The sequence below is a fragment of the Branchiostoma belcheri genome, unplaced genomic scaffold (genome assembly GCF_001625305.1).
Source record: "Branchiostoma belcheri isolate BF01 breed outbred unplaced genomic scaffold, Haploidv18h27 scaffold61, whole genome shotgun sequence".
In the NCBI taxonomy this organism is placed as follows: domain Eukaryota; kingdom Metazoa; phylum Chordata; class Leptocardii; order Amphioxiformes; family Branchiostomatidae; genus Branchiostoma; species Branchiostoma belcheri.
The window spans coordinates 335,517-356,803 of NW_017804254.1; the positions used below are offsets into that span (position 1 = coordinate 335,517).

At 43.8% G+C, this 21,287-nt stretch overlaps 1 protein-coding gene across 5 annotated transcripts; it reads left to right on the top strand.

The window, feature by feature from the left end:
• Positions 1 to 293: 293 nt before the first annotated feature.
• Positions 294 to 18,508, top strand: LOC109482864 (bromodomain-containing protein 4-like). 5 transcript variants are annotated; one of them, XM_019785710.1, is made up of 11 exons: positions 294 to 902; positions 6,532 to 6,629; positions 10,611 to 10,827; positions 11,230 to 11,436; positions 11,892 to 13,862; positions 14,071 to 14,151; positions 14,562 to 14,747; positions 15,301 to 15,462; positions 15,846 to 15,972; positions 16,302 to 16,421; positions 16,824 to 18,508. In XM_019785710.1, the coding sequence occupies exons 2-11, from the start codon at positions 6,537 to 6,539 to the stop codon at positions 17,785 to 17,787; spliced, it is 4,128 nt and encodes a 1,375-aa protein (XP_019641269.1). In that variant the 5' UTR covers positions 294 to 902; positions 6,532 to 6,536; the 3' UTR covers positions 17,788 to 18,508. The 5 variants fall into 5 exon arrangements, with proteins under 5 accessions (XP_019641269.1, XP_019641267.1, XP_019641268.1 ...); XM_019785708.1 differs by lacking the exon at positions 294 to 902 and adding an exon at positions 2,468 to 3,963; XM_019785709.1 differs by lacking the exon at positions 294 to 902 and adding an exon at positions 2,468 to 3,963 and having other exon boundaries at positions 15,301 to 15,456.
• The last annotated feature ends 2,779 nt before the right edge of the window (positions 18,509 to 21,287 follow it).

Sequence of the window (21,287 nt, forward strand, 5' to 3'; positions counted from 1 at the left end):
ACTCTTGCCCAGACCAACTCACCTGGCATGTTATCTGTCTATTTGGCCAATTTCTACTCTCTCCAGCCGCTTCCCGAAGCCTGGTAGAGGCTAGACACCGTGTACAATTATTTCTTCTTGCCCACTTGTGTTTCTATTCTGACGAGGACCGTACAAGCCTTCTCGGGGCGCCCGTGTGCTTCCCGTTTCCCGCGCGGGGTCAGCAGCTTGTGCCTTGTACAAGCGGAAGCGGGCCGCATTCTTCCACTGTTGGTTTTGGAGCAGTGCCAGTTCCGCCTGGTAACTAGGAGATATTTGGCTCATCGCAGGGGGTTTTGAAAGCTCCGAAGAAAGCCTTCAATGACAGATAATGGTGTCCCGGTGGTGTAATGGTCTCTAAGATAAATGCTGTATTCAGGCAGGCTATTTTTGAGGGGAAAATAAGTTCTTGGACACATTGAAGTGACATTTATGGCAAATACCGGGCTTCCTAAAACCCCTGTGTTCGCTCCCTGAAATATGATATGAACGCTGCCTTTAAGAAAAGGACCACTACATTGGCTAAGGAGGGGGTCAAATGTAATAAGAAATATTTCCTTTAACCATGCAGTGGTGAAAACGTCACCTGTACACAACTCTAGTATCATTTTTATTGCCACACATATTATAGTCACTGTGAGTTACTGCGTCGTTACTATCAACAAATACGCACAAAAGCGCTTGAGCACTCAATGCTCCCCTCCCCCCTTGAGTGACACTTGTAAATCCCGGTAGAAAGTCTCGGGTTACGGTAAGACTATGGGATCCGACACAGATCGGGGTGCAGACCGTAAACACAGCAAAACCCTGTCAGGCCCTGAAGTTCTACCCGAACCACCAACTGTCTGGAATTGCTGTAGAAACGACTCTTCCAATCGCGGAAGGTATGGTGCTTTCAGACTGCTCTTTTTGTGTACAGTAGCCGCGGATAGCTGTATCAGCGGTAGCGTCAGAGAACGATGGGTGCTGTGAAGCTATTAAGCTAAAACGGCCCTTCGTCGTGTGCAGTGACTGCTCATATTTCCTAGGTCTAAAGAGATGGCTCGAGAGTTACCGCCTGTTTCTTACAGGCTAGTTCTGGTTGTATATGTGTCTGACCCAACTGGGATAGCCTTCAAGCTGGCACGGTCAAAGTTACGTGAGACACTGCGCTTGGACTCGAAAACATTATAGATAACTCGAGCCAATGGATGCCCGTGGTTTTAAATATAGCAAACTGAGCAGTTTTCCCTCTGCCTTTTCCTAGTCGTCTGGTCATCATTACGAGCTCAGATGTACATCCGGTCCCTTTCCTAATAAGGACGAGATATGTTCTCCATCTCTCTCTCTGTATCTGTCTCTCTCCTCTCTCTCTCTCTCTCTCTCTCTGTCTCTCTCTCTCTGTCTCTCTCCTTTCTCTCTCTCTCTCTCTGTATCTGTCTCTCCTTTCTCTCTCTCAGTCTCTCTCAGTCTCTCTGTCTGTATCTGTCTCCAGCTGTCTGTCTCCCTCTTTCTCTCTCTCTCTCTCTCTGTTTCTCTCTCTGATTCTCTCTCTCTCTGTCTCTTTCTCTCTCTGCCACTCTCTCCCTATCCCTTTCTCTCCCTACTCAAACTATGATATATTACCCCACCGTGGCACGTCTGTACTAACAGGTTGTATTACATTACGTTCCTGAAGCTTCACGTAATAGGTTTTGTCCAGGTCAGTCTGGAGAGCGTAGTTGTGACGCATATTTCTGAAGATCTAGAGGCTTCGGGACCGAACCGTTACACTGTGATACAGTCACGAAAGATACAGCTTGGTCCTACCATTGACTGAATCGACAACGGTATAGCGTTAACGGTAAACGTTCCAAGTGGAAGCGTTGTCCAAATTTAACATCGGGATAAATTCTTACTACGCGTAGGCTCCAGAAGTTGCCTGGTCTGTGTTCTACAGAATTAAATGTTTTCAAGTTCGACGGTATGCCCGCCCCACTGTGATACAAGACACGCCTTGTTCGGTGTAGCTTTCCAAGTCCAAACGACTCAGACAAAAGTGTTGATGTTTTCGTTCGACTTCGTGAAAGAACGGAAGTGGTCCCAGGTAATAATGGCGGTCGGTGTCACGTTTCTCAGTTCGGTTTGTTTTTGACGTCATGGAAGGACCACCTGAGCTTGCGTCCGAGGGGGGTGATCACGGGTCACTAGTCATCGCCTTCTGTGATTGGTCAAGACGGTCGCTTTCTCATCTGCTGATATGAAGCTGTTTTCCCGCGTGAAATGTACATCTTTGAATTTGTTTTACAAACAGGTCGTAATTTTGGTGTTTTGAGACGATGCTGTTGTGTTTTCCACGTCTGGCGCGCCTCCATAGAAATGCGGTACTAGGCGGTTTGTGGTGGCCGATTTCATCTTACTTGTTTTGACTTGTTTTTTGGTATTTTTTTTTGTCTGATTACGCACTCTGATGACTACTGTCTACTGGGACCTTCCCGGATTGCTTGGGTTGACAGTTGACAAATACATGTACTGCACAACTCTATGCGTTTCCAGTCAACTTTGTCTCGGATTAAATAATCTGAAGTGACCTTTTTAAGCGGAAAGCGGTCCCTCTCGTTACCCCATGCACCTGCTTCCGCGCTGGCCTTTGTCACGTCACTCAGTCCGCCAGTCAGCAAAACTCCTGCAACTCTCCCAGTGATGGCGGAGCTACGTGGGAGATACGACATTCCAGAAACAAGGGAGTGTTTCCAAGTTCAAAAATAGTCTCCTTCCAAGAATTTGAACAGTTTCATTACCAGCTAATGTTTACCGTTAACAGGAGCGTAGCCCCCAAGGCACACCTTCATGACATCAACCCAACAGACGATAACCAATCTGACTGTTGTTTTGGCGTTGTTTTTAGAGGGGGGAGGGGAGAGGATATGAGTAATGGATACAGCTCAGCAGGTTCGGAAAGTAAAGTGTAGTTGATTTTCTGCCAATCAAAGCGTACCATTATTTACTCCCAAAGACCAATGATGGCATAACACGCGTACATGCGTACGTGTACATGTACATGTAATTCACGTGCATATACTTTCTTTCGGAGTGATACTTACAGACAAACCTGCCACAAATTTCAGCTAACTAAAGCCGTCAAACTTCAAAGTCTTCTCGGTCTTTTTCTGTTTTCATAACACATCAAATTCAACTGAAAAAAAAAAACACATCAAATTCACTGTGAGGGGAGACCGTGTTGTGATATGCAGAGCAGGTACGTGTCAGTGGTTATTTTCTAGGAAACCCGGAACTTCAGAAGGATGAAGTTTCAAACTTTGAACTCATGTAAAGTTCATTGCATAGCATAGCCCTTGACCCTGATAGTTCCAGGTACTAGCTGTGTAGAAACAGTAACATACCGTAGAACGTCTAGACTGGCTTTACTGTAGCGCCTCACTTTGTGAATAAACTCAATAAGGCACTACAGGTCATGTCGTTGTAAGGTATGCCTCCTCTGTTTCTACTGAGTCAGCTAGTACCTGGAACTAGCAGGGTTCAATGGCGTTACTAGGCAATGAAGGTTACCCAAGTTCAAACCTCATCCTCTCTGTTGAGGCTCGGTCTTTCCGAGAAAAACTACCACGAGTATCCCCACATGACTCTTCTTGTGCGAACTCAAAAAATTAGTCCCACTTCCAGATAGATTTTTGCGGTGGGCGTTTTATTTTTTTTTTCCTTCGAATTTCGTCTCGTCGCACTGATACTTAGTATATAGCAGTGAGGCAATATTGAGTCGAGGTCCATTCTACGTTACAACTATATATCCCCTGACTCCCCTCTGTAAGCGCCTATCCAGTAAGGTGTGTGAGTGTAAGTTGCTGTAGTGGAGGACAACACCGCACGACTCGAACCCGGACAAAAATTGAACGAATTTTTCCACCCTCATCACCATGTGGTGTTCGCCCATCGGAAGGACGCACGGCACAAGCCGGAGACAACACTGTAAGTTCGGCATTACATGCATATGGCTACCCTGTTATATTTTTTGAACGAGGATTCCATCCATACATGGTCCTGTATTTGTATCAGTTGAATACGTCAATGCATACTTCGATATGTTTCATTCGGTGAATGGGGAAGCCTAATACAAGCCAATTACTATCTTAATCTTAGAATGGATCGAGAACAGAGGTTCGTGTAAAAACCATGGTCAGCTCAGGAAAGCTCCATTTTGCCCAAGGCGAAGTAATTCAGCAATTACGATAATCACAAGACACACAGACGTGGCCATTTTGGTCTCCCATTCCCACAATGTCACTAGAAGCCATAGTTTGGAGCCTTCGCCGATTTTATCATAATTCTAGCCAGAGAGAAGGTTTCCCGCTCCAACCTTCTCTCCGTGGCAAAAACTCCCTCGGCAGCAAATCGTCCCTCACGGCCGCATATTACTCGCGTCGCTCAGAGAAAAAATAACGCCGACACCCAACAAGACTGCGAAGGAGGCTAAACTTCCGCGTAGTCCTCACTTCAAGCGATATTTGTGAGGATGAATCCACTTTTTTTAGAACCCGGTCCGTCGCGTTGAGTTTTGAGTCTCCCTGGGGCACCGCCATTATTAGTTACACCGTGAAGGGGACAGATAATGGCCGCTCTTTGTCAGTGGAGAGCAGAAGTTCACAGGTTAACAAGGGGAAATTGCCTTAACCTTTCCAACTGCTAAAGTTAGTTATCATATCAGTCACGCCATCTCGCCATACTGTAATTAGATCGGCGTTTTTGCTGGTGTTGTCAACATTTGTCAGTTTAGAGTTTATACATTTTCTCTTTAGGAAAAGCGAAGATCATAGTGTAAATGACGACGTCACGGTTTCACTGCATGGCAAGGCTTGCTGGTTACGTAGTTAAAGTAATAATTGATGAGAAATTTTTTCACAAGTATTTGTGCACCTATGTGTGTAATCGTCGATTGGGGATGAACGTAGTTAAAGTTACGTAGTTAAAGTTTTTGATTCCTAAACCTCTACATTGTAATGTGAAAGATTAGTATTACTGAATAAAGGAATAGCCGGGGGGGGGGGAGCTACAGAGATTCTCTACTTCTTTCATGATTTACCTTACAGCTCTGCAGTTACGGTTCCAACTACATGTATTATATTCGTACTTCCGTGAAGTACATATTGTATGTCCACGTCTTTTCTTCATTTTCCTTCCCCGTCTTCCTGACGTGTGGGAACATCGCGTGCTGAGATATCATTTATCGCCACCTTGGCCGCAGGCGGAAGCGTTGGCATGGCAACACTGACGGGTGTCAGGCGAGGGCCTACGTCAAAGGCAAATCGGCAGTTTGATCAAGAAGAAATCCATTTAGGTCTTTGTATTATGTGTTTTTTTTCTCTCTCTTTCTGGAAGGAAGATGCTAATAAAGCCTCAGACGTTTCGCCTTGATTTCTTTTAAAATATTGCTACAAGACTAGGAACCTTTTTTGGTTCGGGCAAACGGAAAACAATACAATTTTCAAGTCACAAACAGTGACCAAATTTGGCAGAACTGATCCAAACGGAATACTATAATAATTGCTGTTTGCTACAAGACTAGGAACGACCGTCAGTGCAGTGACCCTGACTTAAGGTTATACATTCCAATGGCGGGATGAGTTGGCATTTTTTTTATCCTACTTAACTTTGGCACTTCCGTAGTGACGACTTTTCCTAGTGTGGATTGTGGCCACGTCGGCTTTCTAGAGTTGGGAAGCTTCCTGCGAAACTGAATGCGGAGTGTTTTTTTTTTTCATTATAGCCTTATATGGGCATTAACTTGATGAACCCAACATAAAATTTCGTACAGGGTCGAAAGAGGACATAGAAAGCATTGTGAGGTTATGTATACATTGTATGATGTGGGCAGTTCGTATTTGGGTGTTAGTTTCCCGATGCAAGTATAGTCTAACCAAGGGCGTTCAATGAACCTCCTTGGTCCAACCAAGAACTAATTGTTGGTTAGTTCGCCTGGGGACACACGCTTGTGTCGGATTTTTGGACGTCAAAGACCAGCAATTATCAAATTTTCCAAACGACCTCTTAACATAGAACATCATACATTGGACTGTGCCAAACACGGCAAGTTTTTTTGTGTGTCAACACTGAACAGGAACAATTGCTGGTAATTCCACAAAAAAACTGACTGATTTATTTATTTACGTACAAAAACGTTTTGTTTGCTCTTTTTTTCCGATGCAGGATGTCCAGTCAGTCGAAAAGCGATCGTTTGTTTTTAAGTGACCGGTGTGTTGGTCTCGCCTGGCCCGCCTTCCGGCTACAGTCGGCCCCACCTGAGATTTGAAGATCAATAATTAAACGTACTTGTTTTTCCGCCCCTCGTGTAGTATGTACATGTTCTTGCATGTCTACCTTCAAATTCGCAACGACGTTAGATATTTCGTGTAATCTGTAAGGACAGGCTGTCTGTCTGTGTGTGCGAAGTATTGTTGCCGATGTCGGTATTTCCGAGCAAGGCGGCGGGACCTTCCGGGGGGAACGGCGCACTCATGCAGATCTTCCGTTTCCCCACAGTCCGCATGGCGGGGGCGGGCGGCGGCCACGAGTCCTCGGGGCAACCTCCACCTGGGCCCGTCATCTACTCCGTACACTCCGCCGCTCACATTCCACAGGTAGGGCGCTACATGTTCTTTCTTATCTTGTAGGTAACCGAATCCTAGATTGTTTCTGTCACTTGTCCTGGAGTAGAAGCAGATACAAATGTATATTCTATCAGAACTTCTCTTTGTTTCGTGGAATTAACGAGAATTAATTATGTACTATAGGATTTCTCAACATGCCAAACTTGCACGGGAAGAACACAAGAAATGTATGTGACTTACATCGTTTTTTGACGAATACCTTTATGGACACGGCCTTTCTTGGCACGTACGTACCGATCAGAAAGAATCTGTTTAGTATCGCATTGTGTGTTGGGGGATGTGATTTTATTTTATTTATTTATCAGAATTGCAAACATCGCAATACAATGGGGTGCCCTGGCAGCCATGGCTTGTTTGATATTTTGATCATGGGGGATTTGAAATCACTACGTGTATATCGAAAGAAAAACAAGCCAGAGAGTAAGACGAACAAAAGTGACACAAAGCTGCATTCAAAAGCAGTGTTCAGAATTTTCAATGCGTAGATGTTCGAGTTTAAAGAGGAAAGACATTTTTGTCAAAGTGTTACAAAATAATGTTCCATCTAAAAGTTGAAATATTTCAAGGGTAATGTAGGGTAGCTATCTACATTATAAAGTCAATCCTTGCTGTCTTGCAGTTATACACTTAACGTGAACTGAAAAAATCAGTTTCTAGGTCATTTCTAGATTACTAGAACTTGCTTCCTGTCGATACAATTGCATAGCATCCACCAGGCCTTTCTAAGGGAATACGGATCGTAGAATTCGGCAAAAAAGAGAGTAAACTTGGCCAAGTGAGTCCGGCCGCGGGGAGGTAGTTTCTTTAACTGCGCGGCCAGTCAAACCTACAAGGCGGCCAAACCCCCCTGGCAATTATTCTCCTATATATAACCAGGGTAGTTAGTCTGGTAGAGACTAACAATTGCAAACGGACAATTCTTTATCCGTGCTTTCTTTTGACTGAAAGGCTGGATTGAAAACGCGTAGCTTGTAGCAGAACACAATGCACCAACCGACTGAAGTTCTCGGTACAATGTGTGCGTAGATCACCTGACACGTACATTGTACAATATTGGCGGGCCAAGCATGCATGACGATGCAAACATATACAAAAAGATAAATTATTAATTAGATCAGTTTATCTTATACATATCGTACTCATTGTCTCCTTGCAATACGTCAAACGTTTTTTTGTCTCATTGCATATTTGTCCTTGGAAACTTACTGCATTGTTACCTGGTGACCTTTGACTCTTGACTCCTGTCGAGAAACGATCGGCCATGGCACATGCATGTTGATTTTCGTAGCCGCACTTGGGTCTTTCAATGCAGCTCTTTTTTTATTACTTTTCAAATCTATACTTTTTTTGTGAAATGGATAGAGACGAATCGTGGGGCTCAGTGCCCAGTGCAGTGTTCTGAAAATAGAAACGGAAAAGACATTGAAAAAAAGGCAATTGCACAAGAAAGTTTACAGAACAGCAAAAAAAACACGTTCCGGGTCTCGGGCTGTTAACCTTAGAAGAATTTTGTACTAACTTTCTCCGTTTTCTCAATACCTCCTGCATTAATTCTCTAAAATGAAACCGATTGTTAGCTTTATAGCTTGCCAGGAGGACATATATTTGTGATGAATCCGTACTGGTGAACACGTACCTTCATTCTTTTATATATGTCTATTATATAAGCTATCAAAATAGTTATTATGATTGAAACTTTTGAAATTAGCATCAGTGCCTATACGCTACATTCTACTGTGTATGCAATTTGCCATTCATGGAATTGTACAGTCATGCAGTTTGGGGCCTTCTACCTGCCGAAATTCGTCCTCAAAGTAAGATGACGCAAAAGAAACGTGTTTCCGCGCCCAGGGAAAGACCCGAAATTTCCCCTCATTTGCCCCCTCTTGTGTGTTTAAACTCTGCCAACATCAGCAATGTTTTTTTCGAAGATTTGTTTCCGCGTCCTCACTAGCCGCACGTGCTAGACTTGAATGTAAACATTGGGCTGGGCGCTGGGCAGGGTTCCCCCAGTCCGCTAACTGACCCGGAAATGGAGCGACATTATAACAGCTCACAACAGAATCGGCAGCGATACACGCGGAAACAACGAGTTCCGAAGGTCAGAAAATGGACTGGAACATGTTTGTGGCGCTTTTATAGCCTCTACCAGGCTTCAGAAGCGGATGGAAAGAGTAGAAATTGGCAAAATAGACAGGTAACATGCCAGGGGAGTAGGTCTGCTAAAGGACTCGGCACAGGTTGCGGCAAATGATTCCTTAAGCGGACAACTCTACTGGCAAAGTATCTCTCTATTTGGCCAATTTCTACTCTTTCCAGAAGCCTGGTAGAGGCTAGATAGCGCTTTTAAACTTGAGGTGGTTCTGTCCTAAGTGCTACGAAATGGTTTTGCGACACTTTTAACGTTTTACGGCTCCATACCTGGATACCTGTGCCAATACTAGTAGTCTATTTCCCTACCGAATTCAACAACGTCTGTGAACAAATCTGCAACACCGTACCAAACTTCTTCATATGATGCCATGCCCATTCGTTGCATTTCTTACCAAAATATAGGATGACCTTTGACTTATAAACCTGCATTCTCCTCTGGTCTCTCAGTCACTGACGAAAGGTAGTGGATACTACCTGAAACGTCTGACCGTTTCCAAAATCATATCCAGTTGCTTGAGTGGAGTGAAACTGCTTTTGGGCGTATCTTATATTACGTGAATGTCCAACCTTCATCAACGGACCTTTGACTCTTTTTGAAGACGGAAACGAGTTAACATAGATAGACTTTTATTACTCAACAATGTACAAGGTACAAAGTATGGCAGAAATGAGAGAACAAATCTAACAAATCAGTCTACGTAGTACAATACTAGGTGATATGGGATGAAAAGGCGCTTATACAATCATTAAAAGAATTTCTTACGTTTAGACATTCTCTAAAATACTGTCCTATATTCACAATGTATGGATTGTCAAAAGTCAACAAGTATCTGAATTTGCTAGATGAATTCATGGCGAGAAATTCTGGTATAGAAGTTGATATAGTTGCATATAATGAATTACGTATATCAGAATATGTTAACTGACTCGGGCCACCTGGACAGAACCAAGGCCATCCGTTCATATATAGATAATAATAAACAATTGCCTTGTAGCCAAGGCTAAACTGCACTCATGGAAAAGATAGTCACATTCCAAATATATAACGTCATTGTTACTTCTTTCTTCACATTTTGAACGGATGAGATATTATCAATGTCTAAATGTCACGATAGATAAACTTTGTTGCATGCACAACATGTGTGTAACTATTGTTATATTGTTGTATAACATCAACAATTGTACAAGGTACAAAGTATGACAACTACTGGTGCATGGTACATAACTATAATTCCATGATGCTACATATAAGTGTGTAGTATGGGATGGGATGAGAATGTAGTATAGGATGAAAATGGTCTTTTGACAATCGTTGGAAGAATTCCTATAATCTAGACCTTGTCAACCTTTGATATATTTCCTACGTATACCAGGGGATGTCACATGTCATTATGTACTTAAAGTTGCTATTTACGTCCATTCAGATAAAATCCAGGTATAGAAGAAGATAGCCTTGTGTATCAGGGCTCGAAATATAATACTGGGTGCATGCACCCAAATATTTTTGGAGGTATTTTTGTACATATTAAATGTATAATGTTATACAGGATATTCTTAGCATCTAGGTGTCAGAAAAATAATAAAACCTTTGATGTAGTACTTGTGTAAGATTTTGAAGTTAGCTCCCATTTCAGATCCAAGCTTAGAAGAGGTTTTGTATTATATAGTGCACCCAAAAGTCTTTTGTGCACCTAATATTTTAGGTTGGGGGCACCAGTGCACCTAGTCCAAAAAATGAATTTCGAGCCCTGTGTATAATGGATAACATGCGTCCCTTTGCCTTATGTTTCCGTGCAGGAGATAGCGCGGGGCATCGGAGTTCCCCTTCAGTACCTCGGCTTTAACCACCCCATGCTAACGGCCAGTGATGGGGTGCAGCACCCCTTCCCACCCCACAACCCCAGGCGCCCCGACCCTCGTTCCCAGAACACACAGACCCGACCTACCGTGACGTCACCTCCCGTGTCCAGAGTCATCATGCCTGCATGGCAACATAACAAACCCATGCCGCTTGGTAAGTGTCATACTTAATACACAAAGCCACGTGAAAAATACTATTCGTGGCATCCAGTGAAATTTCAGAGCGGCAACACGAAAATATTATGGATGAGAAAATCTGTTTGATATTGAACATTAACTGCCATTTCTAGCCTAGAAAGAGGCGTCTCTTTATGTGCTGTGGGTCAGCATTGGTTCAACTTGCTACATCAAAAGAATGACCAGAAAATTGACTTTGAAAACCCAGTTTTGCCGCCCTGAAATTGCATAGGATGACTTTAATGACTCCGAGTTTATGTTGAAAATTTCAAGAAAGCCCAATGTTACATCTCACTTCTGTATAAAACATTTTTAATATTGGCCTCTTATACCCTAGATTCACATATATGAGAGTCATGCTACTATCCATTTTCCCTAGCCGGTATCCACCCGTACCAGTGGACCAAGGCCGACGTGCTGACCTGGGTTCGCTGGGCGGTGGACGAGTTCTCTCTGACGGGCGTGGACGAGCAGAGGTTCGGTATGAACGGGAAGGCGCTGAGTCTGCTCGGGAAGGAAGGGTTCACTGACCGCGTGCCGTTCGCCGGTGACGTCCTCTACAACCTGCTCCACAACCTGCTACAAGGTGAGCCGGCCGGAAATTACGTCTTCCCTTCCGGAAATGGCGTACAAAAATACGCACCTCTGATTTTATGCTTAATTTCACGACTTAATGACTCTGAATGACGACCTTTATTGTACACACAAACCCGCTGGGTTGAGTACAGGTCACAACAGAAGAATAAAATACAGATAACGTTACTCATATACATTGTCAAATACAACTGAGTAAATTCGGCTTCTTCTTGTTTCATGGTAAAAAGATAAGAACTGATATGTTTCATATTCGAAGGTGTGTCTTGGTTCATTAGAAATAGAAATTTGTCTGTTCTGCTAAGGTGTAAAGGTTAAACTGAACGAAAGCTAAGTTGTGTCATTCGCCAATACTACAGTGCAGTGTTACTGTATTTTTATGATATGTTTTGTCGTTTCTGTTATAAAATAATTAAGGGCTGTTCCTTGTTTCCACCTTTCCTCCAGGTTACGAGCACTTAGCGAGAAACAATATTCCAATCAGCCAGCCCTATGCCGCTCCTGTGTGCTACCCCACCCCTCCCTCCACCAACCCGTCCCCACAGATCACCGTGTCGTCCCCGGGGGCCACCGGCATGACCAGGCCCTCGGACGCGGGGGACCCCGTCCTCGCCCAGCCTGTCGGTTTCCAGAAATCGGAAACGGACAAGCCTGAGGTCACCGAACGCGTGACCCTATCATCAGGCAGTCAAACCGGTAGTTCAGAGATAGTCCGGACGGCCTCAGCACAGCTCCATAAACTCAAAGAACAACAGGAGAATCTGCAGTCCTCTGCGCCGGAGTTACAAGTCCAGGAAGACCCCGTTGCCATATCAGGAAGCCCCACCATGCCGGAGCTCACGAAGATCGAGGACTGTCCCGCCAGCGTCATTGCGACAGCGTCGCAAACAAAAACAACAGAAAGCGGCCCGGAGGCTGTCATACAGCGGTCTGTGGTGGCACCCGTCGTGCCAAACTCGGCCCGATGTGGAGAAGACCAGAACAAACCGACAAGCCAGGAGTCGGCTTCTGTCCAAGGTCACAAGAGAGATCCGTTGTCAAGGCACCCGAAAAGACGATGGAGTGTAGATGCTGTCGCCAGAGAGACTGCCAATTCCATCAGCCACGATCAGCGCGCTGCCAAGGTCAACAGAGTCGGACCGACTGTAGAGGGCGTTCTTCAAGTTCAAGGGCGGATGATGTCACCTCCGAGTTTGCCAGCGGAGAAGCCCCAGAGAGTTGGGGAGAATATCTTTATCCCGTGCCCCGAGATAGAAAGGGAGCTTGCCAAGCTGAGGGAGAGGGACGCACGCAGGATGAAACTTTACGACAAATCCATCAACGAAGAAAGTCTGAGGGCTCAGAGAAGGTACTTGGCGTACGCTGAGCCTGGTCGGGTCATTCGGCCGTTCGATCAGGTGCAGTTTCAGGCTCACCTGCAAGGGGGTTCTTCTGTCCGGCCTCCCGCTCAGGTCGGGCCAGTGGTCGGGGAGGCAGCCGTCCTTCAACAACCGCATTTGACGCAGGTACACGCGTTGCCCGCACAACAGGTGGTAAGCCCCTCAAAGAATGGGGAAAAGCAACATGAGTCAACAGTCGATCTTCAAGAGAAGGAAAGGGCAGATGCACAGTCAATGCAAACGCAGGAAACGGCCAGTGTCGATGGTCTGAAGTCTCAAAAGACGACCGTTGCGTCCGACAAAGCATCGGAACCAAGCCATACACAACTTCGGGATGGAAACATGCCCCCAGCCGTCCCACCTGGCCACACTGCCCTGGCCGGACCACAGCTCATCCGTGGAGATGCCAGGCTGCCATTCTTGAGCACCATTGAACAGCTCCGGGCACGGCCGCCGCCTTTCCTCCCCTACATGCGCTTCCCTATCCCCGCACAAATCCTGGGACCGGACGGCAAACCTCTACAAGAGATGGTCGCCAGGCACCGCCTTCCAGTTCCAGTTTTCCCTCAGTACTCCCGGCAGGAGAGGGACCGAGGCCCCGAACAAGTGCCTACAAGCGGGGAACGCCAGGTGTATCTGCCACCAGCGTCCGTTGATCAGCCTCCCAGACTTGTCTTCCCGCCCAACTCTGCAAGTGACCAAAACCTCCGGACGCTTCCCGTTCCGCCCATCTACAGACTTACCGTCCCGACAGCGCCCCCTAGCGTCTCGTCACAAGGACAGCAGGTGCAGGACCTCGGAGGCAGGCCGCAGGACAGACCGGTCAGTAGTCGGCCAGAGGACCCGCCCAGCGCCCCGCCCCAGGAACACACCCCCGGGATGACAGAGGTACGGGTCAAGGTCGAGAAGCCCGAGGGCCCGGAGGACCGTTATGGGGTGAACCCTGAGAGCAGACAAGGTCATGAACAGGTCACAAACCAACAGAGCTTCCCAACTATCAAGACAGAACCTAGAGATGAGGAACCAGCAAACGTGACTGGTGAGTTATTTAACGTTATTCAAAAAAGATATCGTGTAAACTTGATTAGCGGAAGTTAGGTACTAAAACATTAAGGAGGGCCAACTTACCGTAGCACACAATGATCATATCCACCTGTTAAGTTATAAATAAAAAACTATATAAAATCGCTTCTGCAACTGCAATCTCGTGCTCCTTCTTATGAAAACTGACTTGCTGTGTTTTCAAGGGCAAGATCAGGGTAATGAAGCAGACACAGCCACTGCTAACACTGTGGAGCCAGTGGTCCAACAACCTGTCAACCATGAAGGTAAGAAGTTGGCCGATTAACCAACAAGCAAGCTAGATAGTAACTGTTAACAATACGATTGGTTAATTTACACCTATCAACATAATGTCTGTTGACATAATTCTGCCAGTTCACATATAACAAAGTTATCTGCCACCCTTAAAAAAACGCTTGGGGGATGTTACACCTCCTTAGTTACTCAAGAGATATCTAACAGACTGCTTTTTAAAGTGGCAAATATATGTGGCCTGGGTGCCATCCATTTTGTAACAGGGCTCCTTGCACTTGTTATAACCCGAGTACAAAACGGATGGCTCCCAGATTAAAATATATAGAACCTGGTGGATCCATGTTAATGTAGGTTAACAATGTTACATGTAAAACAAAAGAAAACTTGATCACAAGGAGTAATGAATGTGTTTGATTTGTAGACAAACCCAGTGAGAAAACAGCAGTTGCACAGCCACGAATCCTGAGACAGATCCTGACACGGGATAGAAAGGAATTCCGTAAGGAGTTCTGGGAAAGGGTCCACAACTCTAAATCACCACCTAGAGCTCCCACAACTCTGCCCACCCCTACTAATGACATTAAGCCCTTCCAAGGTGTCATCACACGTAAGGTCCAGGTCGTAACATCACTGAAATGGCGGGGGTGGAAGGGTGTTGGTGGCCTCTGCAGTTTCAAATTGCTCTTAGTGTAGTTGTCCCTGCTCTCACATTCTTCCAGATCCCTACAGTGGTGGATAATGTTTATTTCAGCTATATGGGATAATCACAGATGGTTTGGTGTTTGGTGAAAAGGAGTCACGTCGGCAGAACGTATTGTACCTGCATGAAACCTGTAATGTATTGTGCATAGCACTTGAGCAAAACGTCTTGTTTGAGGTTGTATTTGCATATTTAAGGATGTCTCGACTACAATTTTCAATTGTTGTGTCAAGAAATATACCACCTGCAACAGGCAAAATTCTTATCCAATGTTGACCAAACATCCAACAAAAACAGTGAAAAAACATGCAGGTGCAGTACGTTCTGCCGAAGTGCTTTAAAAAGGTGACAACACGATGTGGGGAATTTTTGTAGAAAGAACCAGAATTATGATGACCACATAAATAAAGAACAAGGTGTGTTATTAGATTGTTCATCTTTGTGATGTCCTAATCTGTAGGCCATGTGCCGATCCTGCCGATGCCCCACCCCGACCCCCGGGGCCCACCCCCACCCCCGGTGAAACGAGGGAGGGGAAGACCACGGATCTACTGGCCAGGCTACAGGAAGAAACCCCCACCCCAGACCAACACACCACCAGGGGCACCCGTCAGAGGTACTAGTACGTAGGATTTTTTACTTGTTTGACTTACAATGTCATGCATGGACAGTCAGCTCATAGTCAGTATACAAAATGTTTGCATGTTAGAAATTGAATTATTTTAATTCTCGGATAGTTCACTTTCCTCCTATAGAAAATAGAGGACAGTTGTACATCAATGTTTTCTTGACTACGTCCTGGTAAATTGGCATATATGTTTCAAAGAAGGAAAACTGTCTTTTATTACAACAATATTCCAGCATCACAAACTTTGAGGTGATTCTAACCTCTCCTAATGCATTTGGAATTGACATAACATAACAAGGCAAAAATATTCAAATTCATATGCATCGAACGTGTACTTTTCTTTCTAACTGTTCCCACTGTGCTCTTCCCTTTCCCAGAATGCCGTCTGCTGTGGGAGTTCTTGCTACGTCTCCTGGCAAATGAGGAAAAGTACAAACACGCCATCAAGTGGCTCGACAAACCCAGAAAGGTCTTCCGTATTGTCAATGCCAACGCCATCGCAAGGTGAACCCAGTTCTCTGACAGAAAAAAACTTCTCACTGTACTAACATTATAATATCTTATGTATGGAAGATGCGATCAAAGGGGCATGAACAACTGACAGACTTTGGGTTTTTCAAATCAGTTTATTTGAGATACCAGCTGAGTAAATACTACTATTTTCTGACATTAAAATCCTTTGCCATATGCCCATTTTCTTTCTTCTCTCTGCTTCTGTTAACACAATATGCCCTACATACTTTCACCAAGGATCTTCCTTGCTTTCACTAACTTTAGGTTCTTTGGGTACTTTGTGTGCTGACATCACAAAACTTTTGTGATCTTGTTCCCAGGCTGTGGGGGAAGCAGAAGAACCGAGACAACATGACGTACGAGAAACTGTCCCGCGCCATGAGGTACTACTACCGCATGGACATCCTGGTGAAGGAAGGGTCCCAGAGACTCACCTACAGGTCAGAGTCTACTCCCTGCAATGTCTTAAACAATGGTGAACTAGTGTACAAGGGACCAAGCTGGAAACATGCCAGCCAGACATTCTTTTTTCCAACTACTGTAATTCACATTATGTGCACAGTAGCAAAAGTTTGTCGTTTAAGAAAAGTGGAGGTCTTTAGGGAAGTATTATGTTCATGGTGGAAGCAGGTACAGAAAAAAGAAAGTTGGCGAATTATAATCACGGTAATGATAAGTCTGTGGAAAAGGCAGCGAAAACCGTGAACTTTAAAAGTACTGCGAGAAAATCAGGAATTACATTAAGTCATTAGGCTTGTCCTTTGTATTGAATACATCCTAACCCATTCAGGTACATTTGCCCCAGCTATGTGTTTAAAGGTTTGTCCAACTTTTTAACCCAGGTTTCTGAAAGGGCTGGAAGACATCCACGCTGATCGCGCCAACCGCCGAAGGAATCGCAGCGGGTCAACGAGCGGTGGCCCGGCGCCGCGTAACCCACCGCCTCTCACCAACGAGCCACACAACAGGATGGGTGTTCTAGACGACGACTTGAACCGAGAGGCCAAACCCCAAAGCAGCAACTTCGGCAACACGCAGCATGAAACGCAAAGGTTGTACGGGAGTAGTGTCGAAAACGTCTCTTCACGTGACTCTATGCAAATGAAGCCAGAAAGTGGATCTGGCGAGCAAATGCCCACACAGGGCGGATCATCGTCTGTAACCCCCGGATACGGCCAAGCTCTGGACGCTAAAATGTTTCAGAGATCCCATTCGATACCGCAAGAGGTAGAAAATGCTACATCTGTGACAAAAGTGGAAAAAGACACGTTACAGATCAAGATACCATACAGATCGGAGGATACACCAGCTTCCAATGAACAAACTGTGAAGAACTTCAGGCCCAGCGTAGATCCACAGTATATAGAACTGAATAGGATGCTTCATCACCAGGCGATGCCTTCATCAGTTGTGTCCAGTAAAGGGTATCACAGAACGACGGACAATGTGCCACGGGCGTCCGTCACCACCGCCCCACCTATTTTCAAGAAAAGGAGATTTTCGGTGGATGGTGCAACTCCTTACCCCACAGCAAGCCTGGACGTGTCCAAAAACACCAAAGAAGCCACAGAAACTGCAGGTTCTGCCGCCACAGAGCCGTACCCCCAGCATCAGGCCATGTCAGCTGAGGCACGTGTGCACGTACGTATCATGGAGGCTCCCTCCCCAAAGAGGACAAAAGTACATCACATTTTCTTCCCTCCCTCTGAGCATCCGCCAGAAGATAGAGGAACAGACAGTGAAAAGGACAAAGATGACAGTGGTGAACAAGAAGAGCCTCTGGACATGAGCGTCAAGAAGACATGATGTACATGTACATCACTACTGAAAACGCGACTTATCACACAAGAAAAACACATAAAAATCACTATTAAAGTAATAGTCTTCCATTGGTGGATTACTGACAAAGAAACTGATCATTTGATCTTCTAAATGCAAGTTAAGTACTATGTATAGAGCACATACTTGTAAGATATAGAGATTTTTCTGTGACAAGCTAGTAGTTAAACATAGACAGGGTGATCTTTTTGTAAACAGACCCTTGCAAGCTTTGTTGCTGCTTTTCTTTTTTTTAGTATTTTGTCAGCTTTGGTATCACACAGTCTTGTGCTGTAAAATTGCCACAGCTTTCTGCAAGAGTCTATAACTTGAAATTTGGCTTCTACTAAGCATTGTTAGTGTTTTGTCATCTTTGAATCACATAAACAGGTTGCAACAGAAGTATCAGTGCTATTCAATGTAATTATGTACAGAGTATTTTGGGATGGAAGAGTAAAAATTTCCTCCTTGCATATATTTTGTATTTTTACAGAAATTGTATGTTCAGAAATCTATTACCTTTATACATGTATATGAAAGAATGATAATTATGGATGCCTTATATTGCTTTCACAATTCCAGCTGCTCTGTTCAAGAAAGTGTTCATGAATAATCAAGCTACGGTATCAATCCAAACACAGTTATAAATTATAAGAGGGCCAACTAGTAACAGTAACGAAGGTAACAATTATTGGAATAAACCCATATGTGCTGTTGAAACACGTTGTCATTGAAAATTATTGATTGTACATGTAGTATGCATGTTCCATGGTGCTGGCTCAAGTCCTTATGGATAGTATTTCTATAAGTTCCTAATATCATAAGAGGATACTGATGTTCTTGAAACGGGAACTGTGGCATGTCTATGAGCTTCCTAACTTCCAACATCTACTGATGAGTCCCACTTTCATTGGACCCACTCAAGAGTGTCACACATAATATGTAATAGTTGGTGATAACCAGTTTAGCACCAAGGAGAGGTCCTGTCACAGATATGTAATAGTTAGTGATAACCAGTTCAGCACCAAGGAGAGGTCCTATCACAGATATGTAATAGTTAGTGATAACCAGTTCAGCACCAAGAAGAGGTCCTATTCCAGATATGTAAAAGTTGGTGATCACTAGTTCAGCACCAAGGAGAGGTCCTGTCACAGATATGTAAAAGTTAGTGATAACCAGTTCAGCACCAAGGAGAGGTCCTGTCAGTGTCACAGGTATGTAATAGTTAGTGATAACCAGTTCAGCACTAAGGAGAGATCGTATCAGATATGTTATAGTGATAACCAGTTCAGCACCAAGGAGATGTCCTATCACAAATATGACACAAGCCCATGCCTTCTCATATCTTCTGTCCAGTGCCACAATCATTGTGAAATAGCTAGACTGTAGACATAAAAGGTTTGACAGTCTAGGGCTAAAAAAATTGCAGCTGTGTAGGTATTTCTGATGTCTACGTGCAGCGAGCCTGCACTGGTCCATGTACTGGGTATATGCAGGTGGGTACAGGTAAAATTGAAGCTGTGTGGGTATTTCTGATGTCTACGTGCAGCGAGCCTGCACTGGTCCATGTACTGGGAATATGCAGGTTAGTGCAGGTAAAATTGAAGCTGTGTAGGTATTTCTGATGTCTACGTGCAGCGAGCCTGCACTGGTCCATGTACTGGGAATATGCAGGTTAGTGCAGGTAAAATTGAAGCTGTGTGGGTATTTCTGATGTCTACGTGCAGCGAGCCTGCACTGGTCCATGTACTGGGTATATGCAGGTTAGTGCAGGTAAAATTGAAGCTGTGTAGGTATTTCTGATGTCTATGTGCAGCTAGCCTGCACTGGCCCATGTGATCTGCACTTCCTGAGTGGTGCAGTTAAAATTTGTCTGTCGCAGGTAATTTTCAATGTTACATGCATCAGTGCTGGTATGTAGGAAAAAGGATTGCCTACCCTGTAATCGCATGTTTGCATACAGGGTAATACCGTTCTTTGTTGACACAAAACATTTTTAGATGCAAAATGCCAAAATTACCAGGTTTTTCAAAGTAGGTCAAAAATGAAAGACCCCTTTTTACATGAAGATGGGTATTCATTTTATTTCCATGTCCTTCAGTCATTTGTCTAAATGACAACACTTATTTCATGAGATTTTTCTCAGCAATTACAACTTCAGACAAAAGAAACATTTGCACAGCATTTATACAAGCAATGGCCTCAAAACCTGAAAAATCAGGTAGATTACTAGTAAGTCCTACAAACTTTCATACTACTTTCACTTGTGCCAATTTACAGGCCTCTTATTCTCCTTTTCTGGAGACACCTCTTTTATATAGTAAACAAGGCAGGGAATAACAACTGGCAACTACTAGTACTAGTTAGGGAGTATGGAATAGCCCAACTCTGACTACCACATGCAAAGTGGTCTTCAACAAGCACATCATACAGCACTTACAATGTATACACAACATGCTTTCTATACACATTCAACACAAACCATTTGCATTTTGGCAGATTTGAATGAATTTTATACTCATCCTGCTGATTCAAGACTAATAACATCACCGTTGCATAGATAACTACATGTACAAAAAATACGAAATCCACCACCTGCACATAAACTTACAGAAATACTGGTAATGTTAAACAGCTGCTACAGTCTGAACAAAATGTCAATTCATCAAATTATAGATGTAAAAAAAAAGCGACAGTTTGGTATGCAGAAAATATTCCATATATACAATACCTGGTTATATTTCTCATATTATTTAAATCAGTGTTACTTCAAAGCTATATCATAGCTGTATCACGGATAACGTGTATCTTGCTTGCCTACATACCACTACATGTCACATATCTGTGACTAGTAACATTGTTCCTGATACAATTAAAATGGTTCTTTCAGAATAAAATCTCATCATCATTGACATCAAAACATTGAGTACAACTTCCACATAATTAAAAAAGATTGTCCAAATACTGCATAATCAATTCTGTGGTCCACTTTCTAGTTCCTTCACTGCTACGCCTTTTCTATGAGCTTATCAATATAAGAAATTTAGCTGGAGAATTATCTACTGCATCTAATGATAGACTTTTGTCCATCTAGTTCCCCTATGATTATCACTTTTTCAGTCAAATTGCTTCAAATACAGTCGTGCAATATATTATTCAGCCTTGATTACTAGCACCTAAAAGCATTTGAAAAAAAATAAATATCCAATACAAAACCTGCCATCGCTAACTGACTTTCCCTGCAAAATTGTTTAAAAATCAATACATCGTGGCATTTTGTTTTACATTTACATAATCATGAGAGTTTGGCAATATTAGTGACATTTTCTGTCATACTAACATGAATAACAGTTAAGTATACCATAGTGTAAGTATATTATACTAACCAAAGCGATCCTCCTCGAGTAAGTATATACCATAGTGATTATCCTATATGAAATTGATGTTGTTGGGAGGTAAAACATTCTTCAGGTGAACTGAAGAATTAT

Coding starts and splice junctions, on each gene's coding strand:
- LOC109482864 (XM_019785708.1), top strand. CDS start 3,912: ATGTGGTGTTCGCCCATCGGAAGGACGCACGGCACAAGCCGGAGACAA. Junction 6,630..10,610: donor CCGCCGCTCACATTCCACAG/GTAGGGCGCTAC, acceptor GTTTCCGTGCAG/GAGATAGCGCGGGGCATCGG. Junction 10,828..11,229: donor TAACAAACCCATGCCGCTTG/GTAAGTGTCATA, acceptor CATTTTCCCTAG/CCGGTATCCACCCGTACCAG.